The sequence below is a fragment of the Lepus europaeus genome, chromosome 16 (genome assembly GCF_033115175.1).
Source record: "Lepus europaeus isolate LE1 chromosome 16, mLepTim1.pri, whole genome shotgun sequence".
Classification (NCBI taxonomy): Eukaryota; Metazoa; Chordata; class Mammalia; order Lagomorpha; family Leporidae; genus Lepus; species Lepus europaeus.
The window spans coordinates 86,517,610-86,539,575 of record NC_084842.1 but is presented as its reverse complement, the minus strand read 5'-3'; the positions used below and the strand labels follow the sequence as shown (position 1 = coordinate 86,539,575).

At 54.6% G+C, this 21,966-nt stretch overlaps 1 protein-coding gene across 1 annotated transcript in view; it reads right to left on the bottom strand.

Annotated features, from left to right (window-relative positions):
- Positions 1 to 21,966, bottom strand: part of SLC2A9 (solute carrier family 2 member 9) — a 148,442-nt gene that overhangs the window by 56,390 nt on the left and 70,086 nt on the right. The window contains exons 9-10 of the mRNA XM_062213468.1: positions 12,036 to 12,168; positions 5,097 to 5,284 (exon numbers count right to left, since the gene is read on the bottom strand). Of these exons, the coding sequence (XP_062069452.1) occupies positions 5,097 to 5,284; positions 12,036 to 12,168 (321 nt within the window). The remainder of the gene's footprint in view (positions 1 to 5,096; positions 5,285 to 12,035; positions 12,169 to 21,966) is intronic.

Genomic DNA, 21,966 nt, shown 5'->3' with positions numbered 1-21,966 from the left:
ACCTGCCTGCAGGGGACCTGCTCTGGCCGGGGCTGGGTCAGCACCTGGAAGCCAGGGGCAGAGAAAGACCCGCAGCTCAGGAGGTCTCATTCTGTTTGGAGCAGAGCTCACAGTTTGATCACCGAATTCCCACACCTGTTCTCCCCTCCCCCAAACGTATCACCTGCACGACTTACCACATCCTCATCACAACCCAGTTTGGTCCGTCCCCTGCCTTCATTTAACACATGAGAAAACTGAGGTTTGGCCAGGTGAGGGCCACGCGGCCATGAGCAGCAGAGCCAGGATCCGAGCGGAAGTCATCCCACACCTTTCCACTGTCTTCACCGTGTGTGGACGAGAAGGCCCCTGCCTTCCCTGCACAAGTGGTGTGAGAGGGGAAGGAGACCCAGTGGTCACAGGGGGCTGCCTCAAAGAGAAGGGGCTCTGTGTCTTGCTGGATGCTGCCGGAGGCCCCAGGCAGATGTTGCCTTCGCCCCTCGGTTTGGAGGAGCGAGCTGGCTCTGCTGGCCTCTGTCTGTGGTGCCAGTTGCACGCCTCACACTCGGGGACACAGCACCCAGGTGGCACCAAGGGCTGGCCAGGCTCAGGGTGGCAGAGCTCCAAGCTGAGGATAACTCAAAGCCAAAAGTCCTCTGAGGGTTCTGGTGGGACAGACGGGAGGTTGGGAGCTTCACAGGGTGGGTCTGGCTTCCGGCAGTCACAGGTGAGAACCTGCACAGAGGTCTGCACCTGCCCTGCCCTGCTCTGTAGCTGTCGAGGGAGGTGAGATTTCCACAGCGCGCTGTACCTGGGTGGCTCACGTGTGGCGTGTAAAGGGGCTCCCGTCTCTGCCTCCCACTCTTTCCTTGTGAAAACCCAGAAAGAAGCAAAGCAAGACTCGGATTTTAAGAGTGCCACCAAAGTCCTGAGTGCTGGATCACCCAGTCTTGTTCCTTAGCCTACCAGCCAAAACAGAACCTCGCACCCACCCAGCCCTCAGCCCACGGTCACCAGCTCCCTGGCCTGTTCTCCTGCCAGCTCTGACACTGGGACACGGGGGCTCACGGGGTGAACCCAGGGCGACAGCGCTGGGAAGCTGGAGGATGTGAGGACCCAGGCTGCTTCTTAGCTTCCGCTGTCCCCACTGGGACATAGCAAATGGCTTCAGTAGGGTGGTCTCAGTGGTAGTGGTAAGATGTTTCTAATTCTTCTAACGTAAAAAAAAGTAAATAAAGGGCTGGAGTTCATAAATAAAGGGCAGATTAAACCATCACTTGTGACACTGGCATTTCCCATCAGAGTCCCGGCCAGTCCTGGCTGCTCCACTCACGATCCAGCTCTCTGCCAACCTGCCTGGGAAAGCAGCAGGAGATGACCCATGTGCTTGGGCCTCTGTCGCCCATGGAGGAGACCTGGATGGAATTCCTGGCCCCTGGCTTCAGCCTGGTCCAGCCCTGGTCACTGCAGCCATTTAGGGAGTGAACCAGCAGATGGAAGATCTCTCTCTCTCTCTCTCTCCTCTCTCTCTCCTCTCTCTCTCTCTCCCTCCCTCCCTCCCTCTCTCTCTCTCATTCTGTCAAATAAATAAAAAATAAGTAGATCTTTAAAAAATTCTAGTTTGTGTGGGAGAGTAATTGCAGAGGAACCTTTGCAAAACAAAAGCTATTGATAAAAGCTTCTGTAATTGATTCAGAGGTTTTTGCACAAAACAAAAAACAAAACCTGGGCTCCCGGTGACAAGTCAGAGGGACTCTCCCGTGGCTCCCCACCAGGAAAGGCTGGAGCTATGCATTTTGCTGTAAACACATCTCAGGTTTTCTCATCCCCTGCCGTCCCTCTGTCCCACTCAGTCACTGAGCCAGAGGGGACGGTGTCTGGCATTGTGCCAGGTACTGAGTTACAGGGGGCTTGCACATCCCACTGAAGGTGCAGACCCAGGCAGCAGCACGGTGCCCCGAGCACCTAGCAGGGGCGGGGGGCTCACTCACAGCCGCCTGCACAAGAGCCACACATTGCAGGCAGCAAATTTTGAAAATGTGTGGCCTTGCGAGAGAAGGAAACAGAGCTAGAAAGAGTCCCGGTGGTCCCTGCAGGGCTGGGGGTGGGGGTGGGGGCAGGAATCCAAGCCACGTGCTTTCCAAGCGCCATTTCACACAATCCTCCCAGCAGCTGTGCAAGCTGAGTGTTACCATCCCACGCTGCAGGAGAGGAAGCTGACCCGGGGAAGTCAGCAGGAGGGGCTTCCTGTGTGTAAGAAGGAAGGACGGGCCACCAGGGCAGCGCAAAGAACCACCCTAACTCTGGGTCTTCCAGAGATTCAGGAAGGTTCCAGAAACCCGAGACTCTTTGGTCCGGGCTCAACAGTTGGGATCGGTCCCATTTCCAATCCAAAGACTTGGTAGAGGCAGTGTCCTTCCGAGCCCCTGTTCTCACCTCCTACTCCCTTTCTTCCCCAGATTTTCAGGACACACAGGGACAGAGACCCAGTGCTGACTCAGGTCAGGGCGGGGGCGGGGAGCCTTGGAGGTGGGCAAGCGGCAGCGGCCGCCCCAGACAAGGGGCTGGGCTCGGCAGCCCGGATCTCCCGCACATGGGCAGGAGACCACCGCTCCTGTCAGAGGCTGGCTTCCTCGCAGGGCACAAATGGCTCCAGAGACAGCAGCTGCCCGGCGCAAGCAATTTTCCCTGGCAGGTCTAATTTTAGAGATGGGAATTTGAAAGCCACTGTGAGACACAGCCCCGTAGTGGGGTGGGAATCCAACAACAACAAGGAATTTCGGGACAACTCCATGTTGTTAAGTCCAACGCTCACTTGATTTCTGAAGTATGTGAAAACCATCCATCCACTCTGTGGCATCAGTGCACGGAGTAATGTGTTCATGTAGGCTGCACACCAAGGTTCTCAACAGCGGGAGGTACCTGGAGACATTTCCAGTTATCACTGCTGACGGCTCCAAGATGTGATGAGCTGGGAGGCACTGGCTTGGACCAAGGCTCCTGGGACTTGAGACAGACTGGCCGGTCCCGGGGCGGGCTGTCCAGGGCAGTGCACTTGGCCCCAGGAGTGGGAGGCTGATGGGGCAGGTGCCACTGTAGGGACCTGCGGCATGCCTGACTTGTAAGCCACGGCTACTGCCTCTAGAAAATGATGATGGCGCCTGCACGTGGCAGGGCTGCCCGGGGCTGGGAGCGGGAGATGCCCGGCTGCCTTTACAAATGTCTCAAAGGAGAAACCATGTCCTCCAAAAGAACGCCCAGTAAGGCTTGGGGGACAAAGCAGGTTTTAAAGGCACTGGGAGTTTCTGGGCCACATGAGGTCACGGGTTTGGATTAAAAGGCCGTGTGTGCAAGGGAGAACTTAGGCTGAAGCACAGACCTATTGCAAGGCTGGCATTTGCCACTAACCAGCGTGCGTCCCTTTGTGTTTAAACAGACTCAAGGTGTAGTCCCCAGGTCTCCTTTCTACTGCTCTGGCTGTGTGACCTTGCAAAAGTGTCCCAACATCTCTGTGCCTACCAGTGGGAGCTAGCTCACAGGGCTGCCCTGGGGACAGCTCCTGGCCACGCTGTGCCCAATACCTGCGGGCTAGAGCGTCATCACAGCTGAGCAGACTGAGGCAGGCAGGGGGACACAGCGGGGCCGGGTCTCTCACTGCAGGTTGGTGGTCGCTCTGAGCTGGGAAATGGGGGCCACTGATTCTTGGCCCAGAGCTCCATGCTGGGTGTCGGGGACAGCAAGCCGGGCTGGAAGCCTTAGTCCCGACCTCAAGAGAGAAGGGACTCCTCTGGGGAAGGCATGACAGCGGAAGCCAGGAGCTCCTCACCGCTGGTGCTGGGAGCAGAAATGAGGGTTTCTCCCATCGGGCGCACGTGCAGGGAGCTTGCAGACACAGCACCGTGGGGTTCCAGAGTTCCATAGCCTGTGCCAATGCAAAGATTGCATTCTGGTGGAGAATTCCACTTAGGAACGCCGCGGTCTCCGTCTCAACGCCCCAGGAGAACACAGCCCAGGCGTGTTGGTGAGAGTCCCGTGCGACGGCATTCTCCCTCTCTGCAGCCTCAGGATGAGAGGGATGACCTTGGGGCCAAATGCTATGACCTTGACAGCAGGGAGGAGATGGGTGGGACTTGCCCAGGGTCGCTCTGCACGTTCAGGTGGAGCTGCTGACCCTCTGACCTGACCGAGAAGGCAAGGGCAGGGAAGCAGCAGGCTGGACCATCATCCCACTGCCTCCGAGAACACAATCAGGCGGCTGCAGGTTGGCTTGCAACTTTCTCCACTGCTGGCCGGGAGTTACTCTCTCTCCCTTTGCCTCGCCTTGCCCCCCCCCCCCCCCCCCCCCCCCCCCGTCTGGAGGCTGCTGGGCTCCTGCATACTCAGTGCAGATACAGGACTCCGATGGGGCTTCTGGAAGGAGCCTGCATGAGCGGCCTCAGAGGGAGCTTCAGGCTCAGCACCGGACCCCCCTGCACGCACCCCTGCCTAGTGGGTGGCCAGCCTGCCTGCACCCCTCGCTCAGGGAGCCCCTCCCTGACCCCCAGGCAGCCTGTTCCAATCTGTAGAAGACAGGATAACAATAACGACCCAAACTCTGCCTCCCTCATTCTGAATTCCAGGCGAGAGGAGCCGGCTGAGTCCACCCCGGGGGGGGGACCTCTGTGCCTCCTCAGACCCCCCTGTCCATTCAGCTCCGGCCCCAGCCTCGGCCCCTTGGGGGGAGGGCACTTGTACCAAGTCATCCCAGTATCTCTCCCTTAGAACCTCCTCATTACTCATTTGCTGGGGGAGTGTGACTTGCAGGTATCCCTGGGGGTCAGTATTTAGAGCAACAGGCAGCATTTGGCATGGGGCAGTTCTGTGCCGGCTGCTGAGCTGGCCCTTCCCCGTGGAGTCCCTCCTTCAACGCCGTGGTAGCCCATCCTCCAGGTGGGGGAAACTGAGGGCCAGGTAGCTCTGTGGTTGCTCAATGGCACGGCATCCATGGTGGTTGGCAGGGCTGGGATTTGAACGTGGGCATCCAGGGCACAAGCCCTGAACCAACCAGCCCCAGCTGCCACCCAGCCGCCCTGGGTCTCCCTGTAGGTGCAGGATGCCCGGCAGGGCCCGGTGCTTACCGCATTGAGGCCACAGAGCTGGTAGCAGGCCATGGTGATGACCACGGTGACCACCTGCCAGCGGGCGAAGGGACACCGGAGCAGCTCCAGGATGGACACCGGGCGGGTGTTCCTGTGCACGCGGCTCTCGGCCAGGGCCTCCTCCACCTCCTGGGAGACATCTACTCGGCCCAGGAGCATCTGGAAGGCTACAAGCAGACAAAGCAGGGCTCTCAGGAGGGTGCAGGATATCCTCACGGGGATGGACCCACCACCCAGAAACACCCTTGTCAGGGACAGGGCTGCAGGGGCCTTGGGAACCCCAGAGTCCACAGGCAGAGAGAGGCAGGGCCTTGCCTGGGGTCACCCAGCTGGCTGGGAGGGAACCTGCATCTCTGGATTGCCCCTTGGCGAGGCAGAACTGCCCCGGGGTTCAAATCCGTCCCCACTGTGGGGTGGGAATGCCCTGGTTCATATCCGGTGACGACGCCTGGCTCCCACGGCCACGGGGGGAACCACATGAGGTTGCTCCCGCTGTGCCCTGGCTCAGAGCCTCCCAGCCAGCCAAGGATGAAAGTCTTCGAGCGCCTCCTGCCTGTCTATGCCCACATGCTCGCTCTCACTGCGGGTGTGTGTGTGTCCAGAGCCGGGGCTCACGGCCACCTGGCTGCAGACCCCAGAGCTGACCGTATCACTTCCAGGAGGATAAGATGTATGATCCCCAAGCCCGTGTCCATGCAGCCCCATGGAATACAGACACCAGGGGAATAAACAGTCTCCAGGAGCGGCCTCCCCGATTCCCTCGCCCTGGCCACACGTGTCCTACCCCAGCGGAGACTATACACTCTGGTTTCACAGAGCCTCTGGGATTTTACCAGCCCTTCATCGTGCAGCCCCCACAGACGGACACTGGCAGGTGGGCTGGCCAATGAGCTCCCGAGGGCATCATAATGGGATCGAGGGGGTGCTTCTGGGATGTGTGGTCATGGTGCCCTGTAGTCTGCCCTGCAGGGAAAGGCGGCTCTTGCAGGAGCTTCCACAGTGGCTCCCGGGCATGGTCCCTCCCAGACACCGAGGGTGGTGGCCTTGGAACAGCAATCGAGCCACGGGTCATGCAAAATGACTCTCCTGATCTCTCTCACACACACCCCAAAACCGCTGTGAAGCTCACTCCAGATTCCCCAGTGGGCTTCTGAGTGTTTTACCACGTTGCGCTGAAGACGGCTTCCCAAAGTCTTTACTGAGCCGTGCTTCCCCCAGCATTCATTAAGAAAAGGACCCAATCGAGTATGTTTCTGAGGCACGAGCTGAACCATGTATGAGGACTCCTTCCCGTTCGTGAAAAATGTGTACCAGGAAGAAACTATGTGAGGATTTCCAAAATGTTTGCACCACAATAAACTTCTCTAATTAACTGTATTTTCCCATGAACTCATATTTCTGACATTTCCTCAAAGTTCCAAAAGCAAATCCCTGTGCTAAAGCAATTCTAAGGCTTTGGGAGAGTATTTTCCTCTCTTCTCTGACACACATAGCTTTCATTACAAAATAAGAAGTTCCTTGTCTGTTTTTTCCTTTTTCACCTTGTCTTCCAGGAAGCTCTCTGCCAAGTTCACTGCTCAGCCCATAGGGAAATTTCTTGGAACAAAGGTCTGTACTTCCTCAACTTGACTCTCGCTTTGAAGCATCAACTTCACCTTCCTGCTGTTCATGCGTTCATAAAAGCCAGCTGGTTTCCACTTGCCTCATACCCCCGTCTTGCTTTCTGGGCCCCGTGCACTCGGCCACGCAGCTCCCTGGGCTGGGACACTCTCCTGCCCCCCCTCCCGGCCTGCCCTTTGAGCCCTCTCCCCCTGTACTGTCACTACACTTCTCGTCACTGGCCCTGAACACATGCAGAGCCCCACAGGGAACAGGAGCCACGTTGGTGATTGTTGATTGGAGCTGAACTGGTGTAGCCGGCAAGCCCGGAACCTCCCTCGAAACAGGGTTTCCCCACCTCGGCCCTGGAGACCCTGTGGGCTGAGAACCGAGAGCCAACAAACCTGTCGTCTGAGCCCCATTCTGTGACGTTTCGTTACGGCCTCATCTGCTCCCCGACACCCTCCTGGAGCTTTTCCCTTCCTGCTTGAGCAAAACACGGAGCCAGCTGGGCTTCTCTCTCGCAGGAGGGCCCGGGGCACGGCTGGCAGCGGCTGCCCAGGTCTCACGGCCTCATCTACAGATAGGAGGTGGCATCAAAGCACTGATGTACAGCCACTACTAAGATGCGGTGGAAGGAGGTCACTGGGCTTTTGAGTCAGTTTGCCCATCTTGCAGCCCTCAGCAGCAAGCTCCAACATGGGCCCTTGGGAGAAGGGGTGGGGAGCTGGCGGTCCTGCTGCTGGTTCTCTCACAGTTCACTGAGGACAGAGCCTGGGGGAGGGGGTGGGGCTGTGCCACACAGAGGAGCTGGGGCAGGGGCTCTGGGTCTTTCTCTGCCTTCAGCGTGGAGTGCCGCACTGTGGTTCACTTGTGCCGTTCGCTGGGACTGGAGTTTGGTTTTCACAGAGTCCGCCCTGACACATGCACTGGGTGGTTTACGGGCGGCTCACCAGGTGCTAGCCCCAGCCTCCATGGAGAGCACGCTGCCTCCCAGACGTTCAGACTGAAGACACAATGCACGCACCTCTTCAAGCTTACAGTAGCATCTTAACAGGCTCTATACAAAGAGGCTTTGGAAATGTTTCTATAGCCATGGGATTTGGCACCCAAAATCGCATACACAAGTCACCAGTAAAACTCTCATATCTGCATATTAAAATGATGAAAAGCAAAAAAAAAAAAAAAGAACCTTGCCAACAGTATAAAATGTTCCTGTTTTAAAATATTCCAAATGCAGACTTCGGCTAAATTACTCTTTCTACGATGTAAAAAGACAACACCTCTGATTAGTTGGCCAGAACAATGACTGACGCCAGGGAAGGGACAATTCCTGGCTACACTCCCAGCGCTGGGGCGCAGGCCCCATGCCACGTGTTTGGTTCAGCCAACTTTGCTGCCTTCTTCTGCCTGGAGCTCCCTGGGCCGGCAGGCGCATTTCTGAGCCATGGCCATGATGAAGCCAGTCTTCACCAAGTCTTGACTGACACAGGCCAGGGTCTGTTCTCTGCAGGCTCCGTGAGTCCCCGGGGCTCACGCGGTTGGGGCGTCCCTTCTGCAGGTGAGCAGGTGCGGGCACTGCAGCCCTGCATGTACAGCACGAGACAAGGACTGGGTGTGGATGTCTGCGGCTGGGAGGGAGGGACGAGCCATGTGGCGCGTCACACGGAGCCATCGCCGTGGAGCCTTCTGTGGGTAGGGTGGGCGGTACCCTTCGGCTGCTGAGCGGCTCGGGGTGCACTGTCTCCCAGGATTGTCCACCAGGGGTGGGAGTTGAGGGCACGTACCCACCAGTTCCTGCCTCCCCCCGCAACACACACATGGACTAGGCAACACATGGCCACAGAGGACAAACAGCCAGGGTTTGGAGAGACCTCTGGTGCCCTGGAGGGAGGACCTGTTAGCCAACAGCTGAACTGAAGTCAGAGAGGCCAAGGTAGGGTGTGATGGGGACCCCGGGAAGGCCACTTCACTGCCAGGAGGAGCTGGGATGAGAATCCTGGCAGGGGCTCCTACCCTACTCCCAACATTCAGTTTTGGCCCTTGAGGACAGACTGAGTGAGACTTGGGGGGCTTGGGGCTCAGCCATGCAGTTCTCACAGCCCCGGAAGCTGCAGGCTCAGAGGTCAGTGGGTCCAGCTCTCTGGCGAGGGACGCTTCCTGGCTTGTAGAAGTGAGTGAGCGAGCTCCTCTTCTCACAAAGGATGTCATTGTGAAGATCCCCCGCCTCAGCTCATCTGAGCCTGTGACCTCCCACGTGCCAGGCCCTGTGCTGGCTCTTAGGACCAGGGTCGTTGGCTCTGGTGGGCTTCAGGGAGGGTAGGAGACGTGCTGAGGACCACCCAGGCAGAAATCGGTGATGTTTCTCTCCATGCAACTCCAAAGAATGATGAAAAGAAACCACAGAGCTGAGAGGCTGTGGAATCAAATTCCATCGTTTCCATTAATCTGGAGTTTTGCGAGTGTCTGCGTGCAGGGTGCAGACTGCAAACATCCACTGTGTTGTTACAGGAGGGACGAGGCCCAGTGTCTGCTCCCGGGAGGGCGCTACGGCTGAGGCCAGGGGTGCTGGACACACAGAGGCCACAACATCCTCATGAGACCCCCCCCCTCACAGGTCAGCACTGATGGCCAGTTAACAGCTGGGGAAACTGAGGCAGAGAGGGATGAACTGGCAAGAAGAGCTGGCCTTCCTGCTCCTGCCCTGCTGAGCTTCCACAGGGTGGGCATGGGTCCAGCTCGGGGGGGACAGGACAGCACTGGCCACAGACACTCCTCCTCCTCTTGGCTGGAATGCTGATGTAACGGCAGCCACTTTGGACCACAAGGCAACCTTCTAAGGGTGGCAGAGAAGACATGGACGGAGCTAGGCTCTGACACAGTGGAGAACCCAACAGCCCTGCACAGCCCGCCTTGATCAGTCGTGAAAGCGAGAGTGAACGCACGTTCTATTTTGTGTAAGACTGCATTTTTGGCTTTCCATCGTAAGGTGGGTGGGCTGAATTGTGATATACACCAGAGCTCTCCAGGGACTGAAACCTGTGCTAGGTGAAGGGGGACCTCCCTCTTCTGGGATGGGGCTGTCTCACGGGAGCTGCTCAGCGCGGCCTCGGTGCCGGGGCGCACAGTCTGTGTAAGACAGAAGCCTGGGCCGGCGCCGTGGCTCAACAGGCTAATCCTTCGCCTTGCGGCGCTGGCACACCGGGTTCTAGTCCCGGTCGGGGCACCGATCCTGTCCCGGTTGCCCCTCTTCCAGGCCAGCTCTCTGCTGTGGCCAGGGAGTGCAGTGGAGGATGGCCCAAGTGTTTGGGCTCTGCACCCCAGGGGAGACCAGGATAAGCACCTGGCTCCTGCCTTCGGAACAGCGCGGTGCGCCGGCCGCAGCGCGCTACCGCGGTGGCCATTGGAGGGTGAACCAACGGCAAAAGGAAGACCTTTCTCTCTGTCTCTCTCTCACTGTCCACTCTGCCTGTCAAAAATTAAAAAAAAAAAAAAAAAAAAAGACAGAAGCCCGCAGCGTCCTCAGAACGTCTAGATGTGCAGAGGCAGCAGCTCGGCGGCTGAGGGCTGGATGCTGGATCCCGCCACACCTGAAGGAAACGCACCTGTTTGCTGCCTCCCTGCCTTCTCGGGATCTATGTGGTCGGAGAGCTCAGGCTCTCTCTGTCCTGCAGTGTTCTACATCTCCCAGGGGCTGGCCCTGTAGAGGCCGACCACAGGGAGGCAGCATGGTCAAGTTCAGGGTGCTCCTGGGACGTTCCTCTGGCCATCAGACCCAACGTGCCTGTCCAGGGCGCCATCTTCGTCCTCATGGCCCGGGACATTCTTATCCCCGCTGCTCTGCTCCTGCACCCAGCCTTCAGCTGGCTGGAAGCTCAGGCAGACAGAGCAGGAGTGCAATTCCCCTTGCTCGGCTTCCACTGCCTCGAGAAGGGTTTCTGCCTCTTGCATGGCAAAGGGTCCTAATCAAAGGACCCCAGTCACGAAGCAGCGCCCGTCAAGTTCCCTTAGGGTAGAAGCTCGTTTCCACCTTCCTTTCTTGGGGCAGGAGTTCGGGCTCTCTGTCCCACTTGGAGCCACTGAGCTGGCATAGAGAAATAAAGAGCCAGGTCAGGCACTTCACCCTTGGCCGCTATGTAGCAGGGTGGGGGGATGGGAATGGAGTCCAGGGAAGGAGGGACAACTGCACAGACACCGTGTTGACACGACTGCGGTTCCGCTCCACGAACCCAATCCGCAGCCTGGGCTGGGGACTTTCTCTGAAAGCCTAGGCCCATCACGGACAAAGCAAAGCCGAGGACAGCGCCCCCTGGTTTCCCGTCCCAGAAACCAGAAACTGGATCTCAGCTGTGAACGGCTAGACAAACCAGGCAGTGATGGATATTCTGTGTCATTTGGAATCTGCAAAATGCTTGCACGGCTTGAGTTCTCAAAGATACTGCATGCGCGCGTGCGCACATACACACACACACCTCCACGCGGGCACTCTGGCAGGTCAACCTCACGCATGAGAGGCTGTGCAGAGTCCCAAGCAGTGATTAGAGCAGACAGCAACACAAACCATCTAATTCCACCCACCACAGCCTGGGGGAAGCTCCCGACCTTCCCCTCTTCACACCAGGCCGCCCAGGCTCAGGGGGCATAAGAGAATTGCTCATGGGGTGACGGCAGTAAGGGTAGCTGAAAGCCCTGGAACCTAACCCGGCGCCACCTGCTGGGGGCCATTTTATAAGGGGAACAAAGCACAACGTTCAGCCCGCTGTGTCTGTCGCCAGGCAGAATGATTTTGCCTTTTAGGGGCTCTAGGAGAAGCACCTGATTCCGAAAGTTTTATCTGCCTGAAGCCCCATTGCAAGCCTCACTTTCTCTCCTGTAAAATGGGCCCACATCTGCCCACTGCTGGGCTCTGGCCGAGACAGTGGTGCTCATTCTGCACTGTGCCCTCGAGCATGAATGTGGAGGCAGGAGAGGAGGGCCCCTCCTCCCACAAATCCCTGAGTCACTAGGAAATCTGGGTCTGCTTCCTCTCGGGGGTTGGGAGCAGCCACAGAAGTGGCATGGAACAGACTGCATGCAAGCGAGGGTCCTGGGTCCCTGACCACTCTGGCTTTTCCAGACTCTGTGGATGACCCTGTGCCCTGCTCAGCCCCCACAGCGGGGCTGTTGGGAGGCAAAGTGAGAAGCCGTCCTTGGGTGCTCAGCCAGGGTCCGAGAGTCTGCAGAGTGAAATCACGATGCTGTCCCTCCCGTGCCCATCAGCCCAGGTCCTGGTGCACCTGCAGGGCTGACCCACACGTGACAAGGGGACAGGACCCCTACCTTTCACAGCTCCCTCCTCGTCATGCTTCTCCAGCAGCAGGTAGCACGGGCTCTCAGGGAGGCACGGCAGGGTCAACAGCTGGATGAAGGCGGGCACCATGATCACGCCAAACAGGTATGGCCAGGTACTTTCCTGTGGGGAGAAGACACTGCTGGAAGAGGGGGCCTTTAGTCTTGTCCAGGGGACAGGGCCACCAGGCCAGGTGCCTCAGCTCTCCATGCAGGTCCCCCTGCCTGTGTGACCCCTGCGAACAAAGGCTGGGGACAAACTGGCCCAGGTGAGCACCAGCCCCGAGTACATGGCGATTTCCACGCACAGGTCTGGGACTCCTCAGAGGCCCCTGTGTGTGAGTGACATGGGGATGGCTCTGAAAGGCAGGCTCAGGGCACCCAGGGGTGCTGGGGCTGGCTGGCTGCACCCCATACTCCCAGGGCACCACAGAGTCCCTGAGAGGCTCAGCACAGCCCCCTCACAGGACTGCAAGGGAAGAGTCAGGCAATGCATCCACCGTGCAGCTTACGCGTAACAGGTGCACAGAGCCCTTCCAGGGCCACGCAAGTGCTCAAAGTCAAGTTCTCGCCATGTTGTATTTTGTAAGCAAGTGCAAGGAGACAGCTAGGGAGGAAATAAGGCACGTTCAGTCCTGAAGAGACTTCACACGATGGGGGAGGCACCATCTTCTCCCTTCGGTCCTATAGGAACTTGGAAACGTGTGCACGGAGGGCTCCAGCGCCAACGTGGCACAGCCCCAGTCTGCGGCCCCTCCCCAACACTGGTGCTCTGCTCACCCCTCTGAGACCCTTGGTGGCAGCGACCCTCATCAAGTTCTAGGGTCCCATGCAGGAGAAGCAGTAGGGACCCCTAAAGCACAGGGTGAGGGGAAGGGGCTCTGCCCAGGGCCCTCGCCCAGTGGCTGGGCCTTGGATTCTGCAGCAAACACTCTTTATTCACAGGATTCCTCTGGTCCTCCCATCACAAGGCCAGAACTGGTTCTGCAGTCCAGGGGAGAGCTCAGGCTCGAAGACCATTACAGAAGTCAAAAGTAGATTGGAGGCTGCAAGTTTAATTTGGTTAAATGATTACCATACAATGTTGTTAAATGATAATTTTAAAATTAAATAATGATAAATAAAAAAAGTAAGGTTGGTGGCCGCCAGGGGCCGGAGGGAAGGGTCAGCTGGGAGACTGTGGGTGGGAACGTGGTTCCCTTTCAGGGTGATGGACATATTCTGGGGTCAGGGTTGTAGAACTTTGTGACTACAGATGCGCCTTGCCTTACGAAGGGGCGATCCTAAGTCAAAAAAATTCAGACTTGGGAGTCTGAAATGCATTGAACACACCTAACCCGCCAAACATCCTGCCAGGCAACACGGCGCCCTGTGGGGCATCAGCTGTTCACGGTTACGACTTCCATGAGAGGTGGTTGTGCTGCGTATGGCTAGACTGGGGAAAGGTCAAAGCTCAGATCCCAGGGATGTCTTCTAGAGGCTGTGAATTGCTTCTGTACAACGTAAACGTGAACCATTGTGAGTCGGGGGCCATCCACACACTAAAAAACCACTGAATCCGGGCAGGCTAGCAGTTCAGACACTGGCTGGCATGCCTGTACCCCACATTTGAGTAGTTGGCTTTGATACTGGCTTCTGGCTCCTGCTCCAGCTTCCTCTAATGCTGACCCTAGGAGGCCACAGTGAGGGCTCAAGTCTTTGGGTTTCTGCCATCCACATGGGAGACCAGGATCAAGTTCCTGGCTCCTGGTTTCAGCATCAATGCTTCCCCAGCTGTTGTGGGCATCTGGGGGAGTGAACGAGCAGATGGAAACTCACTTTCTCTCTCTCAAATCAATTTTAAAAACCACCAAGCTTCTCCTTGCAATATTTTGGAAAAATCCCACTAAGTTATATACATTATTTTTTAAAATTATTTTTATTTATTTATTTGACAGAGTTATAGACAGTGAGAGAGAGAGAAAGAGAGAAAGATCTTCCTTCTGTTGGTTCACCCCCCAAATGGCTGCTATGGCCGGCGCTGTGCTGATCCGAAGCCAGGAGCCAGGTGCTTCCTCCTGGTCTCCCATGCGGGTGCAGGGCCCAAGAACTTGGGCCATCCTCCACTGCCATCCTGGGCCATAGCAGAGAGCTGGCCTGGAAGAGGAGCAACCGGGACCAGAACCCAGCGTCCATATGGGATGCTGGCGCCGCAGGCGGAGGATTAACCAAGTGAGCCATGGCGCTGGCCCCAAATTATTTTTTATTTATTTGAAAGGCAGAGTTAAAGGTGGGGGCTTGTAGAGGACCAAGCTCCCCAGCTCCTCAGCTTCTGCAGCTGGCCCTCCCCAACGGACTCTGCCACCAAACTTCTCCCAGACCAGCTCCGGGGCTCGAGCCACGGCCGCTGGCACGTTCGCTCCCTCCCCCTACACCCCAACCCTGCCCTTGCAGGAAGTGCTGGTGGACAGTGAGCCAAGCCCAAAGTCAGCCCTGAGGGTCACAGCCTCTCCCGCCTCTGGCTCCCAGCGTACTGACTTCCTCCTCTGCTGTTCCAACTGTCAGGGTCTGACCACGGAGGAGCCCGTCTGTTTTGCTCTCTGAATTACCTGATTAGGAAACTGTCTCTTTTCTTCCTTTTTGAAAAGAAACATCCTTTATCAGTCTCAAGACACACAGCAGGTAAAGCAAAGCTCTCCCTTGGTGTACCTTGTATTTCAAGAATTATCTCGGCCATGCTTCGCACACGTGGATTTGAGAGGTGAATGTCACAACGCAATTACGTACGTTTGTTTTTTAGAAGGAATAATGGTCTTTGGGGATTTGGGTTTTTTCAGGAACAGTTCCTTCTGTCTGAAAGACATTGTATCTAAAAGACATTGTAGAATAAGCTCAAATGTAAGAAAGCAAATTTTGTAAATGTTTCTCATTATCCACGGTGAAAAGAGGTATGAGGCGTTTGACACGGCATTTTAAGGAGCCTCAGGAGGTGGGAAATTCACAATGGCTTCACTTAACATTTGGATGAAGGCTGCAGAATTAGAGCAGCTACGAAATAATAGAAGCAATGGAGAGGCAGGTGGCACTGCGCTTCCCAACTCACAGGCCTTTTTATTTTAAGCATTTACATATTTATTTTATTTGAAAGGCAGTGACAGAGGGAGAGGGGGAGGGAGAGATCTCCCATTTGCTGGTTTACTCTCCAGTGGCCACAGTCAGGTCTCGGTCAGGCCAAAGCCAGAAGCCAGGAGCCAGGAATTTCATCCTGGTCTCCCATGTGGGTGCAGGGGCCCAAGCACCTGGGCATCTTCTGCTGCCTTCCCAGGTGCATTAGCAGGGAGCTGGATTGGAAGTGGAGAAGCTGTGACTCAAACTGCCACTTCCGTATGGGATGCCAGTACTGCAAGCAGCGACTGAAGCCGCTTGGTCACGATGGCCCAGCTTTTTGTTACTATAATGAAATACCTGAGGCAAGTTACTTATAAAGAAGAAAAGGTTGACTCTGGGTCTGCAGGGTCTAAGTCCAACAGCGCGGCAGGCACTGGCGAGGGCCCTCAGCTGCACCACACAACGACAGGATCTGTCCATGTCCCTCTCCCTGAAGCCACCAGGAACCCCATCCAAACAACCTAACCGATTCACTTCCCACCTCTTTAAAGCCATTAACACAGGAGTGGGGATTAAACTCCTGCAGGAGCTCAGAGGAGCAACCTACATTCCAACCCGGCATCCCCAGTGCGGGAGAGCTGAGAGTGAAGACAGGGCCTCCGGGTGGGTCCTGCAGGCTGCCTGCTGCCCGCTGGCGGGGAGACTATAGGGGAACCCCCTGAGCTCTCTGTCCCGCATTCTGCTCATCCATGGGGCTGAGTGCCCAGGGAGACCCCCAGGCAGGCAGCACTCTCTGTCCGTGTCTGACGGACAGCAGAAGACGCTGGCACTGGGCCGTATTCCAGAAGGGGGTGGGTCCGTTCCTGCCAGGGCCAATGTGTGCTCACGGATTCTGGGACCTGGAAGCCACACTTCCTGTGCTGCCAGCCTCCTGGCAGAAGCCCTGGACTCCCACACTGGGGGCTTGAATGCCTCACGATGAAGCGTCTGCGATTCATGAGTTCTGTGACTTCAAGACTGTAAAAGCGTAAGCTTCCAGGCACTCAGGCCACACGTTGCTTATTCTTGCCCAGGATCTCGGCAAAGCAGAGCAGGCTGGATCATGTCGGTTCACAGAAGCCCCCTGAGTGTGGTCTTCCCCATGGTCACGGGAAAGGAGGATGACCACAGCCACAGTGCGTCACCCGAGATAGCACTGTCACCCAGCCTGTCTCTACACTCAGCTGCACCCCACCACCAAGGGCCAAGGGAGCCCAGGAGAGGCATTTGAGCCTCACCATGCTGCCTACTCCCATGGTAATTGTGTATCCAACATTCACACTCTGCGAGCCCTGCTTTCCTTCTCCATGAGCAAGGATCCCGAAGCCCACACTGCCGGCTGTTGTGAGCATGATGGAGAGTGCTCCCCCAGCTCGTGGTCTCAGTCACACGCAGTTGACCCCGGGCACTGCTGCCATTGCTGGCAGCCCAAAGAGCCCGCCATGGGCTTGGCAGTGCAATAAGGCCACCGCACCAGAACCTCTTTGAATTTACGTCTGCTTGGAGCTGGATTGGATGGGGAAGAGGGCGACACTTGCTCTCACTGCTCTGGGCTGCGTGAGTGAGGACTTTGCTAGTGAGCCCAGGCCTCCTGCTCGGCTCAGATGCTTCCCCACAGTGCAGTCACCTACGAGGCAATCGAGCCACAGCGCACTCACACCAAAAGATGCAACTGGGGGCCAGTGCTGTGGCGTAGGGGGTAAAGCTGCCACCTGCAGTGCCGGCACCCCCATATGGGTACTGGTTCAAGTCCTGGATGCTCCACTTCTGATCCAGTTCTCTGCCATGCCCTGGGAAAGCCATAGTAGTAGAAGTAGAAGATGGCCAAGGACTTGGGTCCCTACACCTGTGTGGGGGACCTGGAAGAAGCTTTTGGCTCCTGGCTTTGGTTCAGCCCAGCTCTGGCCACTGCAGCCATTTGGGGGAATGACCCAGTGGATGGAAGACCTCTCTCTCTTTCACTGCCTCTGCCTTTCTGTGACTCTGCTTTTCAAATAAATAAATAAATCTTTTTCCAAAAAAGGATGCAACTTCAAATTGAGAAGTTTCTGTACTGCAAAAGAAACAGTCAGGAAAGTGAAGAGGCAACTGACAGAATGGGAAAAAATATTTGCAAACTATGCTACAGATAAAGGATTAATAACCAGAATCTACAAAGAGCTCAAGAAACTCCACAACAACAAAACAAACAACCCACTTAAGAGATGGGCCAAGGACCTCAATAGACATTTTTCGAAAGAGGAAATCCAAATGGCCAACAGGCACATGAAAAAATGTTCAAGATCACTAGCCATCAGGGAAATGCAAATCAAAACCACAATGAGGTTTCACCTCACCCCGGTGAGAATGGCTCACATTCAGAAATCTACCAACAACAGATGCTGGAGAGGATGTGGGGAAAAAGGGACACTAACCCACTGTTGGTGGGAAGGCAAACTGGTTAAGCCACTATGGAAGTCAGTCTGGAGATTCCTCAGAAACCTGAACATAACCCTACCATACAACCCAGCCATCCCACTCCTTGGAATTTACCCAAAGGAAATTAATTTGGCTAATAAAAAAGCCATCTGCACATTAATGTTTATTGCAGCTCAATTCACAATAGCTAAGACCTGGAACCAACCCAAATGCCCATCAACAGTAGACTGGATAAAAAAATTATGGGACATGTACTCCATAGAATACTATACAGCAGTAAAAAACAATGAAATCCGGTCATTTGCAACAAAATGGAGGAATCTGGAAAACATCATGCTGAGTGAAATAAGCCAGTCCCAGAGGGACAAATATCATATGTTCTCCCTGATCAGTGGCAACTAACTGAGCACCAAAAAGGAAACCTGTTGAAGTGAAATGGACAGTATAAGAAACAGTGACCTGATCAGCCCTTGCCCCGACTGTTGATGAACAACTTAATATGTTATCCCTCTTAGTATTTTTTGTTCTACTTAATACTATTGGTTGACTTCTGTAATTAATACGCAGTTACTCTTAAATGTTGAAACTTATCTGAAAAGTGATCCCTGCTAAATATAAGAGTGGGAATGAGAGAGGGAAGAGATGTACAATTTGGGACATGCTCAATCGGACTTGCCCCAAATGGTAGAGTTAGAAACATGCCAGGGGATTCCAATTCAATCCCATCAAGGTGGCATGTACCAATGCCTTCTCACTAGTCCAAGTGATCAATTTCTGTTCACAATTGATCATAATGATAGGTCTAAGAGTCAAAGGGATCACATAAACAAGACTAGTGGCTGCTAATACTAACTGATAGAATAAAAAAAATGGAGAGAACAATCCAACATGGGAAGCAGGATACACAGCAGACTCATAGAATGGCAGATGTCCTAAACAGCACTCTGGCCTCAGAATCAGCCCTTAAGGCATTTGGATCCAGCTGAAAAGCCCATAAGAGTGTTTTAGGCATGGAAAGCCAAGACACCCTGGCAAAAAAAAAATTTAAAAAATGACCTAAATGAAAGATCTCCGTGAGTGAGATCCCAGTGGAAAGAACAGGTCATCAAAGAAGGAGGTACCTTTCTCTGAAGGGAGGAGAGAACTTTCACTTTGACTATGACCTTGTCTAAATATGATCAGAGTCGGTGAACTCAAAAGGCTTCCATAGCCTTGGCAACTCATGACAAGAGCCTTAGGTGATTACCGACACCATAAACAAGAGTGTCAGTTCGTTAAGTCAACAACAGGAGTTACTGTGTACTTACTCCTCATGTAGGATCTCTGTCCTTAATGTGCTGTACATTGTGATTTAATGCTATAACTAGTACTAAAACAGTATTTTTCACTTTGTGTTTCTGTGTGGGTGCAAACTGTTGAAATCTCTACTTAATATATACTAAACTGATTTTCTGTATATAAAGAGAATTGAAAATGAATCTTGATGTGAATGGGATGGGAGAGGGAGCGGGAGAGGGGAGAGTTGCGGGTGGGAGGGAAGTTGGGGGGGGAAGCCACTGTAATCCAAAAGCTGTACTTTGGAAATTTATATTCATTAAATAAAAGTTTTTTAAAAAGGATGCAACTGTAAAATTTCAAAACAAGAAATTAAAAGAAGATTCTGAAAGCTCCCAGAGAGGAGGCACCGTTCCCGCACTGGTGACCACAGGTGACAAAGGCAGGGACTCCTCATCAGCAAAGTCAGGTGCGAGAGGGGAGGCGGGGAGGCGGGGAGCAGCGCTTGCCACAGTCATTATCAGCAAAGTCAGGTGGGAGAGGGGAGGCGGGGAGCAGCGCCTGCCACAGTCATTATCACCAAAGTCAGGTGGGAGAGGGGAGGCGGGGAGCAGCGCCTGCCACAGTCATTATCACCAAAGTCAGGTGGGAGAGGGGAGGCGGGGAGCAGCGCCTGCCACAGTCATTATCACCAAGGGTCCTACCGTCAGCCAAACTCTGCGGTGGGTCCAAGTGTGCACATGGAAGGTCCCCCAAGCTTGCCTTCCCTGCACGTTTTCTTGGAGAGGAAATGATTCAGCAAGACAAGGAGATAAATAAACCAAGAAAAGAAAAACACAGGGTCCAGGAGACAGTGGCTCCTACGCAGGACAGAAATGCAAAGAACCCTGGAGGACCACCCTGCACCAGGACCAGAGACGGCTCACTTAGAAGAAACAGGCCGGAGGATGAGGCACGGAAACAGAGTTCCAGACCATCTGTGCCGCATGGAGCTGTTTATCATCAGGGGATTCGTGCTGGAGCATTTGGAAAAGATCAACTGTGAGTACGTTTTAAAAATAACTAAGCAAACGAGAAAATAGCAACCGAGGAATAGCTAACTCCAGGAAAACCAAAGGTCGCACAAGAAGGAGAGCACTTGGTAGGTAGTTACAATAGCATGCGTGGTAGCCAACACTGAGTGGGCAGCACACAGGACGGGGAGAGGAGGGATGGTGACGTAAGATGTTCAGACTTCACTTACTATAACGAGCCATCAGTGGATGTCTGAAGTGAGTGAATCTAGAGGCAGCGCGATAGCCAATTATTGTTGTAAAAGATTTATTTATGGGGCCAGCACTGTGGCATAGTAAGTTAATCCTCTGCCTGTGGTGCCGGTATCCTATATGGGCACCAGTTCTAGTCCCAGCTGCTCCTCTTCCAATCCAGCTCTCTGCTGATGGTCTGAGAAAGCAGTGGAAGACGGCCCAAGTGCTTGGGCCCCTGCACCCACGTGGGAGAACAGGAAGAAGCTCCTGGCTCCTGGCTTCGGATCAGTGCAGCTCCGGGCGTTGTGGCCATTTGGGAAATGAATCAGTGCAAGTAAGATCTTTCTCTCTGTCTCTCTGTTTCTCTCTCTCTCTCTCTAACTCTAGCTTTCAAATAAATAAATAAATAAAATCTTTTTAAAAATAAATAAAAATAAAAGATTTATTTATTTATTTGAAAGGCAGAGAGAGAGGGCTTCTATCCACTGGTTCACTTCCCAAGTGGCTGCAATGGTCAGAACTGGCCTGATCTGAAGCCAGGAGCTTCTTCTGGGTCTCCCATGTAGGTGCAGGGGCCCAAGGACTTGGGCCATCTTCCACTGCTTTCCCAGGCCACAGCAGAGAGCTGGATCAGAAGTGGAGTGGTCGGAACTGGAACTGGCGCCCATATGGGATGCCGGCACTGCAGGCGACGGCTTAACCCGCTACACCACAGCACTGGCCCCAATCAATTATTTTTAAATGTGGGGGAATTAGCAACCAACAAGCAAGAGTTGTAAGAGAAGGGAGCTTGAGGGAAGCGAACAATGGATTTCTATTCTTCACGATAAGCTTTGTAACCATTTGCATGCATTATTTTGACTGAAATCAGATTTAAGACAGATATGAGGTTGCCATATGGATAACGTTTATTTGAGTCCCCTGCACCCCTCTGAGACTCCCTCTGGGTGGTTCCTCCCAGACTCCACCCCGTGATTCTGCCAGGACCGTAGTGTGGGCCTGAGAAACCAAAGGTTCTGCTCTCAGGGAGGGGCTGAGCGGCACCTGGCCTTACTTGACAGCTGGATGAGTATTTAAGGCCAGGGGTGGGGAAGGGAGTTCTTTCAGATCATTACCCAGTTTCAACTCCACACCCTCGTGGGCAGGGACCAGGCTAACCGGGAGACACTCTCCCCCACAGCTCTCAGCGGGCAGTGTTTGGGAGGTTCGGGGGTCAAGGAAGTTACATACGATGGGCAATGTCATTGCTCTAAACAGCAGGGCTTGGGATCTGCCACAAGCAACATCTGCCTCGTCTAATTACCGAAGTGCAATGTTTGGGTTTGCACCTCCCCGGGGCCCTGCGCTTGCCCAAGTCACTCAGATTCTGTTACAACTGCACAGATCAGCGCTGAAGAGATGAAACAAGTCCTTGTGCCCAGAAACCAGCTCCCTCTCCACTAGCCCCACTAGGGGTGGGAGAAAGGGAAATCCGTACAAGAGTGGCCCAGCCTCCAGGAGCCACAATCACACTGGGGCCAGCGCTGTGGCGTAGTGGGTAAAAACCGCCACCTGCAACACTGGCAGCTCCACTCCTATTATTTTCTCTTTCTTTTTTTTTTCTTTTTTATTTATTTTCTTTTTTATTTTTATTTTATTTTTTTTTTTGACAGGCAGAGTGGACAGTGAGAGAGAGAGAGACAGAGAGAAAGGATTTCCTTTTCTGTTGGTTCGTCCCTTAATGGCCACTGGGGCCGGCGCACCACGCTGATCTGAAGCCAGGAGCCAGGTGCCTCTCCTAGTCTCCCATGCAGGCGCAGGGCCCAAGGATTTGGGCCATCCTCCACTGCACTCCTGGGCCACAGCAGAGAGCTGGA